This window comes from Babylonia areolata, chromosome 35 (assembly GCF_041734735.1).
Source record: "Babylonia areolata isolate BAREFJ2019XMU chromosome 35, ASM4173473v1, whole genome shotgun sequence".
NCBI classification, from domain to species: Eukaryota; Metazoa; Mollusca; class Gastropoda; order Neogastropoda; family Buccinidae; genus Babylonia; species Babylonia areolata.
Window position 1 is genome coordinate 17,683,039 of NC_134910.1, and position 19,338 is coordinate 17,702,376.

General features: G+C 45.9%; 1 protein-coding gene across 1 annotated transcript in view; it reads left to right on the plus strand.

The window, feature by feature from the left end:
* Positions 1 to 19,338, plus strand: part of LOC143277999 (tight junction protein 1-like) — an 87,258-nt gene that overhangs the window by 27,605 nt on the left and 40,315 nt on the right. Inside the window, exons 2-3 of the mRNA XM_076583011.1 lie at positions 11,161 to 11,347; positions 12,823 to 12,892. Of these exons, the coding sequence (XP_076439126.1) occupies positions 11,161 to 11,347; positions 12,823 to 12,892 (257 nt within the window). The remainder of the gene's footprint in view (positions 1 to 11,160; positions 11,348 to 12,822; positions 12,893 to 19,338) is intronic.

Genomic DNA, 19,338 nt, shown 5'->3' on the forward strand with positions numbered 1-19,338 from the left:
CTCACACTGGTGTGTGTCATCATCAAGGAAGGAATCTTTTTTTTTCTGTGTTTGTCACTTGCAGCTCCCACAATCACTCATGTTGAAGTTGGCTTTTTACATGTATAACCAATTTTACACAGCCATGTAGGCAACCTTACCCTGTTTTCGGGGATGACATGTGGGGTATGTTCTTGTTTCCATAACCCACTGAATGCTGACATGGACTAGGGGATATTTAAAAATGTGTGCATATTTATGCATAAATGCGATTCAGGCACTAGCAGGTTTGCACACATGACCTTCGAGATAAGAAAAAACACAAGCCTAACCCCACCTAGCAAGGTGACTTGGATCCGAACCCAGGGCCACTTGATTGAAAGTCCAACACTTTAACTGCTTGGCTGTCGCACCTGTCAGGGAGAAGTCTGGAAAGAAATGTCAATCAAACAAGCAAGAAGTGGGATTCCTCTTTTAAAGACAAAGGTTGCATAGTGCAGATCATTGCCGCTTGCACTTACCAGTTAGATACTAGCATCATCAGCTAGTATTCAGGTAAATACAGAGATGGGAGCAGGAATATATGTGATAGTGCATTCTTTAAATTGCCTCTTTCTTCTCAGGGTGGTGACATGGGAGATGGAATTACCATGACACAGAGACTTCCCCTTTAAACAAAGGTTTCAGGGATTGGGGAAGGATGTGTGTGTGTGTGTTTGTGTGTGTGTGTGTGTGTGTGTGTGTGTGTGTGCGCATGCACACGTGTGTGTTTGTGTGGACATGTGTGCATATATATGTGTAGTATTACATATGAATGTCAGGATACATGTGTGTGGACAGTGATCATCTTGTGGGGTGTTTTGTTTTGCAAATGACAAACCAGCTGGATCAGTTTCATTCTGGTTGGGTCAAGTGGATATGTAACATGAGTACAGTTTCTGCATTGGTTACACTTGTATTTTGCTGCGTCAGTGTTTCTTATGACTGTATCAGTGTATGTATACATTTAAGGGTTTCAGTGTCAGCAGATGAATGGGTGACTGTCTTTGGAGGGACATGGTGGTGATCTCAACCTTGGAGGAGACACTCCCTCAGTCTGACTCCATGACTCGGTGATTATTGTCATCAGTAGTGAGCTTAGTACTTTTAGTAGGTGTGGTGTCCTATATGTTGAATCAGGAACAGGCACCACTGAACAGCAGGAAAATGGGTCAGCAGCAGTGCAGGGTATCCTCTGGCATGTGGTTTCTGGTTACCTAACATCAGTGGACTGCCAGCACTGAGACTGTGGCAGGTGGTCCTGAATACTGCTGTGTGGGGGTGATTTGGGATGAGCGGTGTGAGAATAACTGAAAACACGGCAGATGATGGGGCAGCAAAAACAAACAAAAGGAATGCATGCAACATGTTCATTTGGAACAACAGTTCAAGGCAGTGTTGAAACACAGGGGTCAGTCAGAACAAACTGTTAGTGTCAACACTGGTAACAGATTTGTCATATTGTCTTAATTTGGATTCTTTCATCATCATCATCAGGATTATGAAAGGAGTGTGTAACTATTGAGCTCTTATCATGTCTACTTTGGGTTTTTCTGGGGTGTATCTTCCACTTGTGATTGTTTCAAAGGAAGGTGGCAAAATGATTAAGATGCTCATCTGCCAGTACATAGTTTTTGAGGGTCTGGGTTTGATTCTTGCACTCACCCTTTCTCTCAGGTTTGCCTAGAAAATTGAACTGAGCATCAAATCATTAGGATGAGACGATAAACCAAGGTCCCGCATGCAGCACGCACTTGGAGCACTGAAAAAGACCCCATGGCAATGAGAGTGTTGTCCTCTGGCAAAATTCTGTTGAAGAAATGCACTCAGATAGGGACACAAACATATATGCACACACTCAAGGCCTGACTAAGTGCGTTGGGTTATGCTGCTGGTCAGGATTCTGCCCAACAGATGTTGTGTAGCGTATATGGATTTGTCTGAATGCAGTGATGCCTCCTTGAGAAACTGAAGCTGAAACTCTGAGAGTGGCTTTTATAAGTATGACTTCACTTACTGTAATTGCAATTATTTGTGTGTGTGTGTGTGTGTGTGTGTGTGTGTGTGTGTGTGTGAGACAGAGAGAGAGAGAGAGAGAGAGAGAGAGTGTTTCCTTGTTGATTATTCATCTTCTTTCCTACAGCAACAACAAAAAATAATTTAATAAAGTAATAGAAAAAAAAAAGGTAGCACATTACCTGCTCATTTCGTTCCCCACTTTTCACTCTTGTCATTCTGCCCACCCCACCCACACACCCACCCCACTTCTCATTTTCTGTGTTTTGGTGTCAACAAGCAGGAAAGTTGATATGGTCACTGTTGTGTAATTTTAAACCAAGGAGAAAGTTTTAAGCTCAGGAAGAGAGAGAGACACACACACACAGAGCTTTAAGCTAAGCTGTGTATCAGGTCATATTTCACTGTCACCACCACCATGGGAGCCACTGTCACATTCCTGTTGCCGTCAGCCGTCAGACAGATCTGCCCTGTGTCAAGTCGGTTTGTCCTCTCTGTCCCCTGCCACTAAAACATTTCTCACTGCTTTTCCTGCTGCTGCCAACTGCAGGCCATTTCCTGAATGCAGAGTCCTACAACTGGTGACAGTGTGCATTCCATCCCCTTGGTCGTGGTGACTTTTTCAAAGTTCTTGCTTCTTTGCATCAGGTATGATGGAGATGTTGTGGAGCATCTTTTTGTTCAGCTGTCCATTAACACTGGTGTTTTGTGGAGAGCAGCTTTTCAGAGCAGTGTTTGCTTTTGAGTGCATTCACTGGGTGTTTTTGGAGCTATTGCTGTAATAATCAAAACTTTATGTTGTTGAAGTTATAGTAGAGTAGGGACAAACACGATTCAAAGGTTTTGAACAGTCCTTTCTTTTTTTTGATAGCTTGGAATAATTTGGCTGTTTCAAGCTCAGTTACTACCATTTTTTTTTTATTGTTAAAACTTCAGGAATTTTGAGGAATTGTCCAGTTGATTCTGGACTGAATGGTGCATGTTTTAACTGAGGCATCAGTTCATTCCATATGTTAGTAAATATGTTACTGATCAAAATAATACTTTTTTGTGTTAGGTATTGATTAGTGAACAGTTTTTTTTCCAACACTATCTTCTGTGGAACTTCCCTTAGGTGAGGAAAAAAGCTGATCCTAAGAGTCATCAACATGACCATTAAACAGTTTATAATATATAAAGTTGTCACTTACTCTTCTACCCTTAAGAGAAATGAACATTAAGTTTGTTAATTAATCTTAATAGGTCATGTATCCACTTTCGTGCACAGGTTTTGCAGCTATTGCACATTTTGTGTTGAAACAGATTGATGCATGAGGCCACCTTGCAGAGCATCTGTCAGTGAAGCGCTCACAGTATCCTCACTCAGACTCAGAGATGTTTGGAGAGCAGCTTTTTAGGGCTGTCTTTGCTCCTGAATCCACTGACAGGGTGTTTTTGGAGCTATTGCTATAATAATTCAAAGTTCTGGGTGTTCTGGAGTAGGTCTTGTTAGCAGCGATTTTATGGAGCATCTTTCTTTTTGGTTGTTCTTTTGGTTGGTTACTTTCACACAGTGTTTGTTGAGTTTGGACAAGTAGTCTTAAACAAGAGCTGTTCTTAGTGAGTATAAAAAAAGGGGTGGGGTGGGGGGAGTGGGGGGGAGTTCTTGTATGAATATATATCTATCTATCTATCTTATTGAGTATGTATCTACATATCTATCTATCAGTTGATCTACCTCCCTATCTACCTACCTATCTATCTATCAACCATATCTATCTGTTATACTGATGGAAGTCTGGTCTGCCAACAAAACATCTTTATCTTTTAACTGATATGGAGAAACTTTAAAGAATGATTTAAAGAAATAAATTTTATGAGTGGACAGCGAGTGCAGTTACATTGTAATATTTGAACGGACAACTGTCACTACAACACTCAGCACCCTTCGTTATGGTGTGGTGCCAGCAGCTGCCTGTTGTTACTACCTTCTCCATTTTGAACTACAAGTTTGGTGTCATATACTGTACCATGTCAAACTGATGCAAACTAGGCCTATTGGTTTGCTCTGCTTGGCCAAATTTCGCGCGGCTAACAGTGAAAAGACGCCCCTCTTTGCCTGGCCCGCTCTTAGCCAATCAAACGCCTCTAAAAGCTATAAGTGCTGAATCATTCCTTTGGCCAAGGCTGTCCACGCCATCTTGTCAGGTTTTTGCTCTGTCTCGTCTTACGCTTTTTTTGGCTAATAAGCGTGTTCATTTGGCCTTATTTTGTTGTATGCAGCTTGTCTGTATATTTTTCTTACATTCTGTATACTCGTTTCGACGGCCCCCTCGATTCGTTCGTATTTTTCTACCTCTGAGTCGATACTGTCTTTCCTTTCTCTGTTGGGGATCGAATTTACGCTGGGTGCCTACGCGTGGTACCATGCCTCGTATGCCATCCTACGAAGGCAGGGATCATGATGCTGGGAGGGATACTCGGCAAGAGACTCTCCCAGGCCCGGAGCTCATGATTCCTCCCGATAGGGACCGCGGCGATGCGTCTTCAGATGCTGATCGCGGAGGGGACGCTCATTCCAGTAAAACGGTCATGAAGGGGACCGGGGGGAAAGGGATACGAGCGTCGCCTCCCGAGGTGTCCCAGCGCGAGGCAGGTAGAGGGGGGAGTAGCACATCCTCTCTTGATGGTGGGGACTCGTGGCTGGGTGCGAACTCCCAAGGGGAGGCCCTCAGGGGCCCCAGTGCTGTTCCCCCTCCTCCCTTCTCAGTCGACCCCCCTCCCCCACCTCCTTCTGGGGGAGAAAAACATTTGGTCCCGGGGGGGGACCTCTACTTTGCCCACCCCGGGCCAAGCCACCCCAGTCTCCCCACGGGAGGGGATTCGGGGCGCGTGGCAACCGGCTCTGCAGGTCTTCCCGCTATCCGGCCGGTCGCCCCTGCTGGGGGAGGCCCGCGCGTGTCAGGCGGTTCCGGGCAGTCAGACCGCTCGTCTTTCGGCGTGTCTGACACCCAAGTCGGACCTGACCTCCCTCCGACTTGGCCAGGTTTTTCCCTTCAGCGAGGTCAAGGCGCCAATAACCCTGGGGTTGGGGTCACAGGATGGCTGGTGCTCACGGGTGGTATCCCCCATTCTACCCGTACTGGGGCGCACTTATGGTGCATGCTGGGTCGCCGGGAGGACCAGGGACCAACCCCTTATCCGCTCCCCACCGGACCCAACCCAGCACAGATCACAGGGTGACACACACAGCCCCGACAAGAGGGATTGACTTCTCGTCGGGCAGGTCCCATTACAGCCTCAAATTGGTCCTCTGTCAACACACAGGTGACCTCCACGGTCACAACGGCTTCCTTTTCAGGACCAACGGCGGCTGAGGGGCCCTGCTCAGCCCGTGGGAGCCTGCGGTTCCCACCTACCCAGCCCTCGGTCCTACAGTGAGATGAGTGGGTGTTTGTACCCTCACAGCACTCGTGGGTCCCTCTGGCGTCCAGGGACGCCCTCTCTGAGAAGGTGTGGCACCCACCATCCCAAGCATGGTTGGACCTACAGTCCACACGCTCCCCACCCGCTTCAGGTGTCAAGGACATAACAGCGGCGGCCAGGGTCCCTGCTCGGGATCGTCCCAGCTCATCCCGCTGGGCTGACCACAGCCCCATCCACTTGGGATGGCACCCAGCAGGGGATGGACTGCGAACAAGAGTGGGAGCCCCTGTCTTCGGATGAGGACGAACAAGCGGATGAGCACTCTTCGCCCCCATCCCAGGGGGACAGATTGAGCCCACGCCTCCCTAGGGACCAGCCTGAACCAAACTCGGACTTTGCCGAGCTCAAACTGACCCTCCCCAATAGGGTCACGCATGCCGAATCAGTCCCTCAGGCAACTTTGTCACCCTTAACCCTCCTTCGGCCATGTGACTCTAACTCCAGAACCACAAGGCGACTCAGAGTGCCAGAAATGGCTCAGGAATGGCTTAATAAGCCAGCCCGCACCATCAGGGGTGCTGCTTCCATCCCTCCTCCAGGCAGGAAGTCCCTCTCTGCCCCGGGCGCTTTTTCCCCAGGCAAGTTCCTTAAAGATTCCTCCAAGGGAGGAGTGTGGTCCTGGTACACACAGGACCACCCTGCCTACAGGGAAGCAGAGCCCTCTGCGCATGACAGGATGTTGGTCTCACAGCGCACCACCTTCCCCACCTCAGCTACTCTTTCCTTTAAAACATTAGCAGAGTGGGACAAACTGGCCCGCCGCTGCCTCCTCGAGGTTTCCACGGCTTATACCTTCTTTGACGCATTCCTCCACAGGGCCAATGAGCTGTGGGAACAACGTCCAGTTCATCAGGACACGGAGTCTCCTTCCTCTGTCCCGCCTGGCCTCTTCTCAGACCCGAAGTTAAACACTTTTGGCAGTCGGGTAGCGTCTGGTCTCACGGCAGCTGCAGACACAGCTACCAGCCTTCACTTCAATACTGTGCTAGCGCGGCGTGATGCCGTTCTCCGCCTCTCTAACATTCCAGTAGAGGAGAGGGCTGCCCTGCGGTCCATCCCAGCACAGCAGCACTCCCTCTTCGGCCAGTATGCGCCACATTTTGTCAGCCACAGGGCAGAGACAAACAGGGAGGTGGCCTCATATTTAGCTCACTCCTCCCAGGGGTGCCAGGGTTCTATGCCATTGAAGAGACCCGCCACCAAGGCCCCTCCATATACCACGCCACCTAAGTCAAAGCGGCGTGCACAGAATCAGTGGCAGAGGAATAAACCACCTCATGTCCATCCAAGCCGACCGGCCATGCCCAAGGCCAGAAGGCAGCACCCCCAATGACTGGGCCCCGATTCAGCACCGCCAGTCGTTCAGCCCCTCTAAGTAGGAAACTTGTCCCGGCATGCACATCAGTGGCGTGCTCTGGGACTCAACGACTGGATTGTATCGGTGCTAGAGTCGGGGTACATGCTGCCTTGGGCGGGGGACTGCCCCCCTCTAAGATCCACTCCTCCTCCTTATGTGCCCAGCTCGATGGAGCAGGAGAGCATCTTAGAGAAAGAGATATCGCACCTACTCCTCATAGGGGCGATATCTCAACTCTCGGACCCGGGCCCCGGTTTTTACGGCCGGTTGTTCGTGATTCCAAAGGTCTCAGGAGGGTGGAGACCAGTCTTGGACTTGTCCCCCCTCAACAGATTCCTCCCCAAATCAAATTCAAGATGGACACACAGGCACAGATTCGGGAGACCATGCAACGGGGCGATTGGGCTACCTCCATCGATCTGAAAGATGCTTATTTTCATATCCTCATCCACCCGGCATCCCGTCGGTACCTGAGGTTCGTGTTGAGGGACAAGGTGTTCCATCGTCCAGTCAGAGTCCATTCGTCTCTGTGTGTACCTGGACGACTGGCTTATTCTGGCCCAGTCACAGGCCCTGTGCCAGAGTCATACAGCCAGACTTCTAGACCTTTGCTCCCAACTGGGCTTCATCACGAACCAGGAGAAATGCGATCTGTCCCCGAGTCAGTCCTTCGACTTCTTAGGGATGAGATTCGACACACGGTCTATGATAGTCTCTCCGACGCCAGATCGGTGGGACCGTCTGGCAGGCCTCCTCAGCCACTTGCACCGTTCCTCCCAAGCAACAGCGCGGACACTTTCTTCCCTCCTGGGCATGATGGAGTCCATGGCACCTCTCATTCCCCTGGGCAGGGTTCTCAAGCGCCCTCTTCAGAGGGCACTGAGGTTACGGTGGTCCCAGAGCACTCAGCCATGGGATACCCTGATATGTCTGGGCGAGTGGTTCCTCGAGGTTACATCAGAGTGGTTAACCACCCCTCTTCTGACACAGGGGGTGCCCATAGCCCCACCTACTCTTCAGGTGGCACTATTCACAGACACCTCCTCCCTAGGCTGGGGAGCTCACATGGACTCACTCCATGCAGCAGGGACTTGGTCCCCGGAGGAGCGCCTATGCCACATCAATGTTCTGGAACTGGAGGCAGTTCGCAGGGCTCTCCTGCACTTCATGGGGGAGTCCAATGGCAAGACCATCCGCTTGTTCACGGACAATACAACGGTCGCATGTTACGTGAACAAAGGGGGGGGGGGAGCGCACTCGGCAGACCTCTCGCTGCGGACCGAGGCTCTCCTCCGTTGGTGCCACAGCAAGGGCATTGCACTTTCAGCGAGACACATAGCAGGAAAAGACAACATCTTGGCAGATGCTCTCAGCAGGTCCAAGAGTGTCATACACACAGAGTGGAACCTGGACAAGGACACCCTGCAGGGGGTGTGGGAACAGTGGTTCCGGCCGATCGTGGACCTTTTTGCGTCAAAGTTCAACAAGAGACTTCCCACTTACGTCTCTCCAGTCGCCGACCCAGAAGCGTGGGCAGTGGATGCTCTCTCTCTAGACTGGAGCAGTCTGATTGCCTACGCTTTTCCTCCCTTTCCAATCCTGTCCAAGGTGATATGGAAAGCCAGGTTGGAACGCCCGCAGCTGATCCTCATTGCGCCGAAATGGCCAGCCCAGCCCTGGTTTCTGGTCCTTCAGTCCCTGACACATGTTCCACCCCTGGAACTGGAAACCAAACCTCATCTGCTGAGGCAGCCTCGTTCGGGCATTCCTCACTCCAATCCTCAACTGCTCCACCTGCACGCGTGGCTGCTGTGCGGTCGGAACTGTCAGCATCACCATTGAAGTCTTCCACCCCTCGGTCAGCCTCTGTGTCGGCCGTGCTGACCCAGGGGGGTGCCTCCTCTGACCTCCTCTCCATAGTCTCCAAAGCCAGGAGGGAGGGAACAGAGACTTTGTATGACTTTCGCTGGAAGAAATGGCTGCGTTGGTGTGCAGCTCAGAACATTCCCCCTACTAACCCTACGAGCATGCAGCTGGCCAACTTTCTGGCTCACTGCTCCTCGGTTCTCAACCTGTCTGCTAGTTCTGTGCGAGGGTACAGGTCTGCCATCTGTAGCACTATCAAACAGCTAGGTGGTCCTGCTTTTGAAGCTGATTTCCTGCTCAGAGAGGTGGCTAGGGGCGCCTCTCTGAAGGAAGCTAGGAATCCCAGAAGAGTGCCCCTCTGGGACTTGTTCCTGGTGCTGGATTTCATTCGAAAACAGCCCTTTGAGCCATTGGGGACTATTCCTTTTGACCTGCTCACTCTCAAGACCACTTTCCTTCTGTTGCTGGCCACTGGCCGTCGTAGAAGCTAGATTCATGGTCTTAGTGGAATGCCACAAGATCTGGCATTCCACAGAGATGGTTCCATCACTCTTCGTTTCCTTCCAGAGTTTCTGGCTAAGAACCAAGACCTCGAGGTCCCTTCCCCCTCTCTGAGGGTCTGACCTTTGTCTGATATTCTTACCCAAGATGATGAGGATAGGCATCTCTGCCCCGTTCGGTGTCTCAAATATTATTGGGATAGGTCTCGCCATAGGCGTTCTTCTCAGAGGCGCCTTCTCATCTCCCTCAATGAGAATTACAAGAAAGACATCGCTGCAGGCACCATTTCCCGCTGGGTTTCCCAAGTCATTCGTACAGCCTACTCTCATGCACACAAGGATATCAGTTGTCTTAATCCCAGAACACATGAAGTGCGGGCCATAGGGACTTCGGCTGCTTTCCAGCACTCGGTGCCACTGCAGCATGTCTTGGAGGCAGCCTTCTGGTGGTCTGAGAATCCCTTCATCAACTTCTACCTCCGGGATTTCCGTATGACCAGGGCTGACGGTTCCAAGGGGATTTCCTTTGTCGCGGCTAACACTGCCGTCTCAGTTACAAGGGCTCCCCATACGAACCAGTAGGCGTTGCCCTCCTCCATTTGCTTTAAATTTTGCATCAGTTTGACATGGTACAGTATATGACACCAAAAGGAGTTTGTATTATACTCCATGTTTGGTGATACATATACTTAACATGTCAAACTCGAATGCCCGCCCGTCCGTCCCCGTGTCTCCGCCGTGGTTCTCATGGGGCATTTTCTTCGATGGCCATGGAATGATTCAGCGCTTATAGCTTTTAGAGGCGTTTGATTGGCTAAGAGCGGGCCAGGCAAAGAGGGGCGTCTTTTCACTGTTAGCCGCGCGAAATTTGGCCAAGCAGAGCAAACCAATAGGCCTAGTTTGCATCAGTTTGACATGGTAAGTATATGTATCACCAAACATGGAGTATAATACAAACTCCTCCTTTTAAGGTCCCATGGTCTTTAACGGCCATCAGGGCAATGAATTCTTATCCGCTGTGTCAAGGGCTTGGCATAGGAAGGAGGGGCCCAATCCTCTCCTGTTGTTTAAACTTTCCCCAGCGTGAGTCATGTACCCATTCACACCTGGGTGGAGTGAGGAAAATCGGAGTAAAGTGCCTTTCCCAACCCTATGCTGAAACAGGGTCTTGAACTCTAGAGCAGAAGTCTAGTGCATAACTAACTCTGTGACAATGCCTCTTAATTAGAAAGTGTGTCACTAATTCGTTTTTGATTCACAATGAGAAAGTAGGGTGCGAACTGTACATATTTTCTACACCATGTCTGCTTTGAAAAAGATGCATGATCAGTGACATACACAAAGACCCAGTGCAATGGTCAGGCCTTAAGAGCCTACCATATGCTTAAAAAACAGAACCACCTCTTATGCCCAAATCACATGCCCTTCCCCTCTCTCTGTGTTTACAGAATTTTCTGAGGAGAAGACAGAGGAACCTTGATGTGTCTGTGTGGAGGATTGAAGATGGACAACACAGTGTTAATGCCACTTAGAGTGAAACAGTGCAGACAGTGAAAGTTAAGTCTCATCTTCACCCCCATCCCCACCCCCAGCCCCCACCCCCTGCGACCTCCTCTCTCTGTTTAAAGAAGTCATCTGTAGAGGAGACAGACAAACCTGGGAGTGGCTGTGCATGAGGGATTGGGATGAGTGACACTGGTGCCATGCCATTATAAAGTGAAATGGTGTGGATGGTGAATCACCAAACAGCCCCCACTTTCTCTCTCTCTCTCACTGTCTCTTTACAGAAAGAAATCTTCCAATTAAGGGACAGACAAACCTGGATGTGGCAGTGTACTGGGGATTCAGGGTGAGTGTTGTTGGGGTAATGCCTCTGAAAGTGAAAGAGTGGATAATGACTGCCCAGTGCCTAATCATTCCCACTCTCTCTGTCTTCAGAAATTTTCCGCGGAGGGGACAGTGTTGGGGAGACGGACAGCCAGGCATTGGAGCTGGGGTTTGAACTTGCCCTGAAGGAGCGTGATGTGGCGGTGAGGGAGCAGGCCAGGGCCCAGGAGGACCTGGTGGAGGCACGCAGACAGCTGGCCACGCTGCAGCATGAGAGGGACCTGGCGCTGAACACTGGGTCAGTGTGTGTGTGTGTGGTGTGTGGTTTGTTGTTTGTGTATGTGGTGCAATAACATTTGCCCCAACAAAGGGACACAACTCCAAACTAGTGCTGCTTATAAATCACTTCCTGTCAGCTTTGCACACAGTTCAAGGAAATGCTGAAAGGAGCTAAGACAAAAATGTCCAAAACTTGGGGTTCATACAGATTAAAAAAAATTTTTTTGAATGAACTCACATACCTTTTCTTAAGTCTTGAAAAAATCTTGAAAAAATCACCTGGATCTGTAAAAGTTTTAAATTCAAGCTCTCTTTACTGAAAACAGATATTACATCCTGTCTGTCACTGATTTAATCATTTAATCATTAAGTACAGCAGCAAAATATTCCTCTTGAAGTTCAGAGTTTTTAAGTAAAGTTATGATTAAAAGAAAAGAAAAAAAAACCCAACAGAAACACACACACATCCTGAAATGATTTTTCCAACAGAAATCATGTTGCTTGTCTATTGCCGCAGCCTCTGTGAACTAAAACAGAAGCTTTTCAAGTGAAATGTTTTGAATCTGCAAGACTTCGTTTTTAGGTTGACATGGTGGTGTTTTGATTTTGTTCAACGCTGAGGTGGTGGCACAGGTGATGATTTGACAGCATGATCTCTGTTGTGAAAATATTGTCAGAGGGGGTGACAGTTGTTAACAGGAATGGGATGGGAGGTTTTTTGTTTTGTTTTGTTTTGTTTTTAGAAAATGTGTCATAACTATTGGCCAGAACTCTCGCTGCTTATGACAGGGTGTACACGTGGAAATCTAAAAGTAAAAGTTATGAGTGTGTTTGAATACTCCTGTTCATTTGAAAAAGAAGTACTGTGGATGTTTGTGACATTGTGTACATGTGGATTCTTTTAGATTATATAGCGTGTTTGAATACTTCTGCTAAGCTGATAAAAAAAAATACTGTACACTATTATTCTTTTTAATGAATTTACTTTCTGTGGGAATGTTTTAATTTGTACATTTTTGTTTTCTAATGTTTTTGCTTCTGCTTGTAACTTTGTACTGTTCATGCAAATTTGTGTTTGGGGGTGTCACTGATATATATTATATAATATATTTTGGGGGTGTCACTGATATATATTATATAATATATTTTGGATGTGTCACTGATATATATTATATAATATATTTTGGGGGTGTCACTGATATATATTATATATTTGTGGACTGTAGCTCCCGTGTTCACCCACAGGTGGGCTTTTATGTGAATTATCTCATTTTGATATCAAAATATTTAGGTAACCTAACTTAGTTTTCTGGATTTTATGATAAACAAAAGTGTCCGTGTGAAGAGGAATTCATTAAGTCTGCAAGACTGCACTGCTGTTGAGTCACTTTGGTGGTGTTTGTTTATTAGTGCCTGTCCTGATTCAACATAGGTTGCACACCACCTACTAAGCCCCCTACTGATGACAGTGTTTTGTTGTTGGTGTGGTTGCAGGAAGGGCAAAACTAGTGGGTCCAGCCTTCACAGGGGTCATGAAACGGATGAACCACATCTTGTTGAAGAGGTCAGTTCATGTTGGTGTGTCTGTATGTGTGTGTGTGTGTGTGTTTGTGTATGAGAGATAGATAGATAGATTGATAGAGAGAGAGAGTGTGTGCGTGTGCGCACACATGTGTATGTGTGAGAGAGTATGTGTATGTTTGTGTGTGTTTTATATGTGTAGGTCCATGTGTGTGTGCATTATTGCATTTGTGTACATTTCTACTTCATAGTCTGAATGAGATAAAAATGCAAACCTGCATGAACACAGGTCAATAGGAATATTTGTGGGAATGTAGTTTCTACTCAGTACTTGTTTATGCACACACATATATGTATTTGTCTCATAGTGCATGAACACATTCACAATCACATGCGTATTCAACCACTTGCAAGTACATGTTCATTCATTCATATATGTATGTTCAGATGGTCTCTTTCTCTCTCTCTCTCTCTCTCTCTCTCAAATACCTCATGCCCCAACGCCCACACTACACACGAAAAAACAACACATGAACACAAAACACTCTCTCTCACTTATCACTCGCTTACTCCCTCACACACAATCAAGAAATTTTACAAATTGCTGACCTGAACAAAGCTGACACGAGAAAGTCCTTCATGAATAAGAAATGCACTTGAAGTGTTGAATTAGGTGGCTGTTGTATAAGTTGACACATGTGGATGTTTAAAGTAAACAACTAGCAAATAGTTGCAGACATGAAAAGTAGAGGGTCCAGTTGAATATAAAATCACAAAAGAAGAACAAGAAAAATAATGTATCTTTTAAGATTTGCTTCAAAAGAAAAGGCTGTGTATGATTTTATGCATGATAAAGCTTTACACATATATACAATTTTTCTTTCATTCATTTTGTATAAATAATTACAAAATCTATTTATTTTTAAAAGACTATGTAGAGTCTTTTTTCTCTCTCTCTTTCATTCATTAAACTTCCCTTTACTTTCGTTCTTTCTTTTCCTCCTTTTTCTTCCTTTCACCAGTTCTTTTCTTTCTTTCTCTTTCCTTTCTTGTATCTTTCTTCCTCCCTTTGTTTCTTTCTTTATTCCTTTTTTTTTTCCATTCCTACTTACCTTTCTTCCTTCTTTCTTTCATTCTTCATTCCCTCTTTTTTTCCATCCCTTTCCTTCTTTTCTTTCAGTCTTCTTTTCATCCTTTCTTTTATGGATTTCTTCTTCCTGTCTTCAGTTTTTTTTTGTTTACTTCTTCCTTCCTTGTATTATTCTTCCCACTTTTCTGTCTTCTTTACTTCTTCTTGCTTCCTTTCTTTATGTATTTCTTGATCTTACACTCTGTCTTTCTGCTTCCTTCCTACCTTCCTTTTTTCTGTCCTTATGTGTTACTTCACCGTACGCTCTCTTTCTTCTTCCTACCTTCCTTCCTTCCTTTTTCCTGTCCTTACGTGTTTCTTCACCCTGCCCTCTCTTTCTTCTTCCTTCCTTTTTCCTGTCTTTACATGTTTCTTCACCCTACCCTCTCCTTCCTTCCTTCCTTTTTCCTGTCCTTACGTGTTTCTTCACCCTGCCCTCTCTTTCTTCTTCCTTCCTTTCTTCCTTTTTCCTGTCCTTATGTGTTTCTTCACCCTACCCTCTCTTCTTCATTCCTTCCTTCCTTTTTCCTGTCCTTATGTGTTTCTTCACCCAACCCTCTCTTCTTCCTTCCTTCCTTCCTTTTTCCTGTCCTTATGTATTTCTTCACCCTACCCTCTCTTTCTTCTTCCTTCCTTCCTTTTTCCTGTCCTTACGTGTTTCTTCACCCTGCCCTCTCTTTCTTCTTCCTTCCTTTCTTCCTTTTTCCTGTCCTTATGTGTTTCTTCACCCTACCCTCTCTTCTTCATTCCTTCCTTCCTTTTTCCTGTCCTTATGTGTTTCTTCACCCAACCCTCTCTTCTTCCTTCCTTTTTCCTGTCCTTACATGTTTCTTCACCCTACCCTCTCTTTCTTCTTCCTTCCTTCTTTTTTCCTGTCCTTATGTGTTTCTTCACCCTGCCCTCTCTTTCTTCTTCCTTCCTTTTTCCTGTCCTTATGTGTTTCTTCTTCCTTCCTTCCTTTTTCCTGTCCTTATGTGTTTCTTCACCCTACCCTCTCTTTCTTCTTCCTTCCTTTTTCCTCCTGTCCTTATGTATTTCTTCACCCTACCCTCTCTTTCTTCTTCCTTCCTTCCTTTTTCATGTCCTTACGTGTTTCTTCACCCTACCTTCTCTTTCTTCTTCCTTCCTTCCTTTTTCCTGTCCTTATGTGTTTCTTCACCCTACCTTCTCTTTCTTCTTCCTTCCTTTTTCCTGTCCTTATGTGTTTCTTCACCCTGCTCTCTCTCTTTCTTCTTCCTTCCTTTTTCCTGTCCTTATGTATTTCTTCACCCAACCCTCTCTTTCTTCTTCCTTCCTTCCTTTTTCCTGTCCTTATGTGTTTCTTCTTCCTTCCTTCCTTTTTCCTGTCCTTACATGTTTCTTCACCCTACCCTTTCTTTCTTCTTCCGTCCTTCCTTCCTTTTTCCTCCTGTCCTTATGTGTGTCTTCTTTCCTATCTTTCTTTTATTCTCTTTCCCTTCCTGTTTCTCTCTCTCTTCCTTTCTTCACCTTCATGGTTGGAAACACCAACTGATTAAAACTCATCAGTTATACTGTGATGGAATGAAAAGAATGTCCTTTGAATTAATTTCAGTTGTCCTGTTGATCTGAATTGCAAATTTTATGGTTTGTAAATGCTTTGTTGTATTCTGCTGTGCTGTGTGCTGTGGTCTTCCGCGTGTGTTTGTTTGGTGTGTGTGTGTGTGTGTGTGATGCCAAACATAGAATGTGTGTGTGTGTGTGTGTGTGTGTGTGTGTGTGTGTGTGAGAGAGAGAGAGAGAGAGAGGGAGAGAGAGAGAGAGGCAGACACAGATGATTTATTCATTAATACCATAGCTCCATATGAATGAGAGGTGTTAACAAGATACATAGACTTCACCGTAACTGGCAACAAGCATTCAACTGTTTACACAATTAAACTGTGGAAATTAGGACATTACTATTTCTCTTAATTTAAAAGCTTTATATAAGTACTGTGTGAGATTTCTTATAACACCGTCATCAGATGATGCCATCAATAAACAGAATTTAAACAAACAAGGCTGTTCGTAATATTCATGCACTTCAGAACAAAATGAACTTCATCTTCAGTTGACTCCTTGCACAGAGGAAACAGATTCTCAGAATGATTAACATTTTTATAGCGATACCTGTGCGTATTGATTTCAGAAATGGCAAATCTAAGTTGTGTAAATGAAAATTCTAACTAAATATGTAGAAGTATAAGCTCTGTAGGAACAGAATCAATCACTTGATTGGATATGACTTTCCCAGTTTTGCCATCAACAGTCTATTAAACATTGATGAAAAGATTTCAAAAATGCATTCTCATCACCGACTACTTGATATTCCCATACGTATCCAAATCCCAATTCACATCTATGGATAAGTTTGTATATTTGAAGCCCAGCTGGAATGTGTGTGTGTGTGTGTGTGTGTGTGTGTGTGTGTGTGTGTGAGAGAGAGAGAGAGAGAGAGAGAGAGAGAGAGAGAGAGAATGATAACAATAATGATAGTTTATTTAACAAGGCCATGGCACCATTAGAAATGGTATTACAATTTGTTTTGTATGTGTGAACACATTTAAACATATTATCTTACTGCGTGTATACATAAACTGTGTTCTGGCTAGCCAATCATCAGTCTACATCTTTTCAGTGAATTGTAAATATATATGGCAAGATATTAGATAATGTTTGCATCTTTGTACTTACTTTTAATCAGCAATAGAGTTTACATTTCATGCCACTGTTAAAAGAACCAGCCATAAAAGCTTCCTTGAGACTGAATCAAAGTCCTTTTCAATGTCAATAAAAGCAACATACAATCTAAGATTATATTTTAATATTATATGCAAACTGCTTTTGAACAGCTGCCAGTAAGATGATCAGTTGTTCTATAACCCTTTTTTAAAGTCAGTTGAGAGACAGTGAGAGAGAGGGAGGGGAGAGAGAGGGAGGGGGGGGGGGCTGGGGGCGGGGGCGGGATGGGGGGTAAGAGAGAGAGAGAGAGAGAGAGAATTGCATGGAGTAACGGAGGATGATAACAGAGAGAGAGAGAGAGAGAGAGAGAGAGAGAGAGAACATGCATCCAGAGCTTTCCCCACCCCCTTTTCCCCAAGCCACCCACTCTCTGCCAGGTCTCACTAGAGGCCCGGTGGGAGGGGCATGGCCAATTTGTTCCCTGAACCAATCACCCTTGTCTGATAAGAACAATGGAGCCAGAGGTACACCCTGGTGTCACCTTTCTTTTCTTCCTCACCACCTCCCTCTTTCCTTTGTCGTGAGTGTTTGTGGTGTGTGGCAGTGTGTGCAGTGAAAGAGACATCCACATAATGTACTAAACAGTATACACATACGTTTCAGCGGTGTAGTGTGTGTGTGTGTGTGTGTGTGTGCGGGTGCGCAGGTGCACAATTGTGTGTGTGTGTGTGAGCGAGAGGGGTTGGGAATGGTGGCTGTTAGGAGGGGATGGAAGGAGGAGGAGAGGGAGGAAGGTATAGCTTAGAGAGGGGAGTTGGAGGGTGTTAGCGGAGAGAGGGAGCAGTGGTCGGTTGAAGTTATATATTGTTGTTTGATTTTTTTTCTTTTAGTTTTAGCAGAGGTGATTTGGTGGTGGTTGTGGCTGAAGTGTACCTTTGAATGTTGGGGGAAGGTGGGATTTAGGGTGGAGAGGAGTAGTTAGCAGTGTGTTGCTTTTGTTTTGTTTCAATTTTAGCATCCTTTGAGCAGGGAAATGGGGGGTGGGGTGGGAGTGGCGACAGTTGCGTTAGAGTGGTGGGGAGTGGGGAAGGTTGGGGACAAAGTGAATGTTGTGGAGATGGAGAGTGGGCGGAGGTGGAGAGAAACTTCTGGTGTGGGATGTTTTGCTGAGTGATATTGTCAGTGATAAGGATTTGTAAAGAGAGAGAGAGAGAGAGAGAGAGAGTGTTTGTGTGTGTGTGGGTAATGTTCAACTTTAGAATACTAAACTCAGGGGGGCTGTTTAGACGAAAAACAAAGGGTGTCTTAGGCTCACCTCGATGCGCTAAGTTGAATGGAACCCTCAGCTAAGCTGTACGACCACTACTTTCCCATGAAACTGCGACAATCTTATACACAGTAAGGTAGTCTTCAACTTTAGAATAAAACACAGAGATTGATGACGCGACCACCCGCGTGATCAGCAGTCAAAATGGCTTGCAGGTAGTTGCTCTGGCTGTGATCGGCTGAGCTTACTGTGTATAAAATTGTCGCAGTAGTAGTGGTCGTACAGCTTAGCTGAGGGTTCCATTCAACTTACCGCATCGAGGTGAGCCTAAGACACCCTTTGTTTTTCGTCTAAACAGCCCCCCTGAGTTTAGTATTCTAAAGTTGAACATGTGTGTTGTGTTCGTACGAATGGGTATATGATATACACACCCATGATATGCAGACATATGTATGCATACATTAATTGTACATTTGTGTTCTCTCTTGCACAAGAGTCTTAATACAGATCACAAATTGGCCGGTAAACTTCCACCCACACACGTGCACATTTGCATTTATTCCTTCTCTTTCACTCTCATGCATACCGGCAAACATGCAATGAATTCACAGATGCAGTGATCTTAATATTATACGTTATTTAGACCTTGGAGCGAAATATGTCGGGTTTTTTTCCTATCAAATCGAGACGGATTTGATTAAAAGACGACAGTTTCGTTTCTAGATCTAAATAGCATGTAGGCCTACCGAGAAGTAAACGCCATCTGAACATGACTCACTCCAATATTCATTCAGTTAAAGCCATAAACCGCTGCACACACTTTTCGGGAACAAAAATACAGACCAGTGTGAACAATGTACGGAAATCTATACACATAATTTTCGTCAGCGAATAATTGCTGCACTCTGTATACGTTATTTAGATCTGGGAGCGAAATAACATCCGGAAGTACCTAATATTCATACGCATTATATGCACAAAATATATTTTGGTCAAACGCGTGTGCGACATTTTGGTATCATCTGGACGTCGGTACGCATAAGATGAGAACATAAGAGCATAAACCCCCCCCAACAACCTTTCATGGACATTTTGGAGCGATCACGTTTATATTTAAATGGTTACGGAATATGGCAGAGTGGACAAAGAATATTTTCCAGCACTTTCTGTCGTCGTTTCCAATTAGGCCTGGTCGTTCTTACTCAGCCAGACAGCGCGGTGATGATGACGTTTCTCCTGCAGCCAGTTACTGCTCTGCACTGTGTACTCGGCAGGTCAGTGTGACCTTTTGAGGACCTGTCGCGTGCCTGTCAATCATATCGGTGACACCAGTGACAGGTGTGAAGTATGAAATGAGATGTACAGGGGCAGATGATCCGCAAAGCTGTCGTCTGTTTTTCCTCCTCCGTGG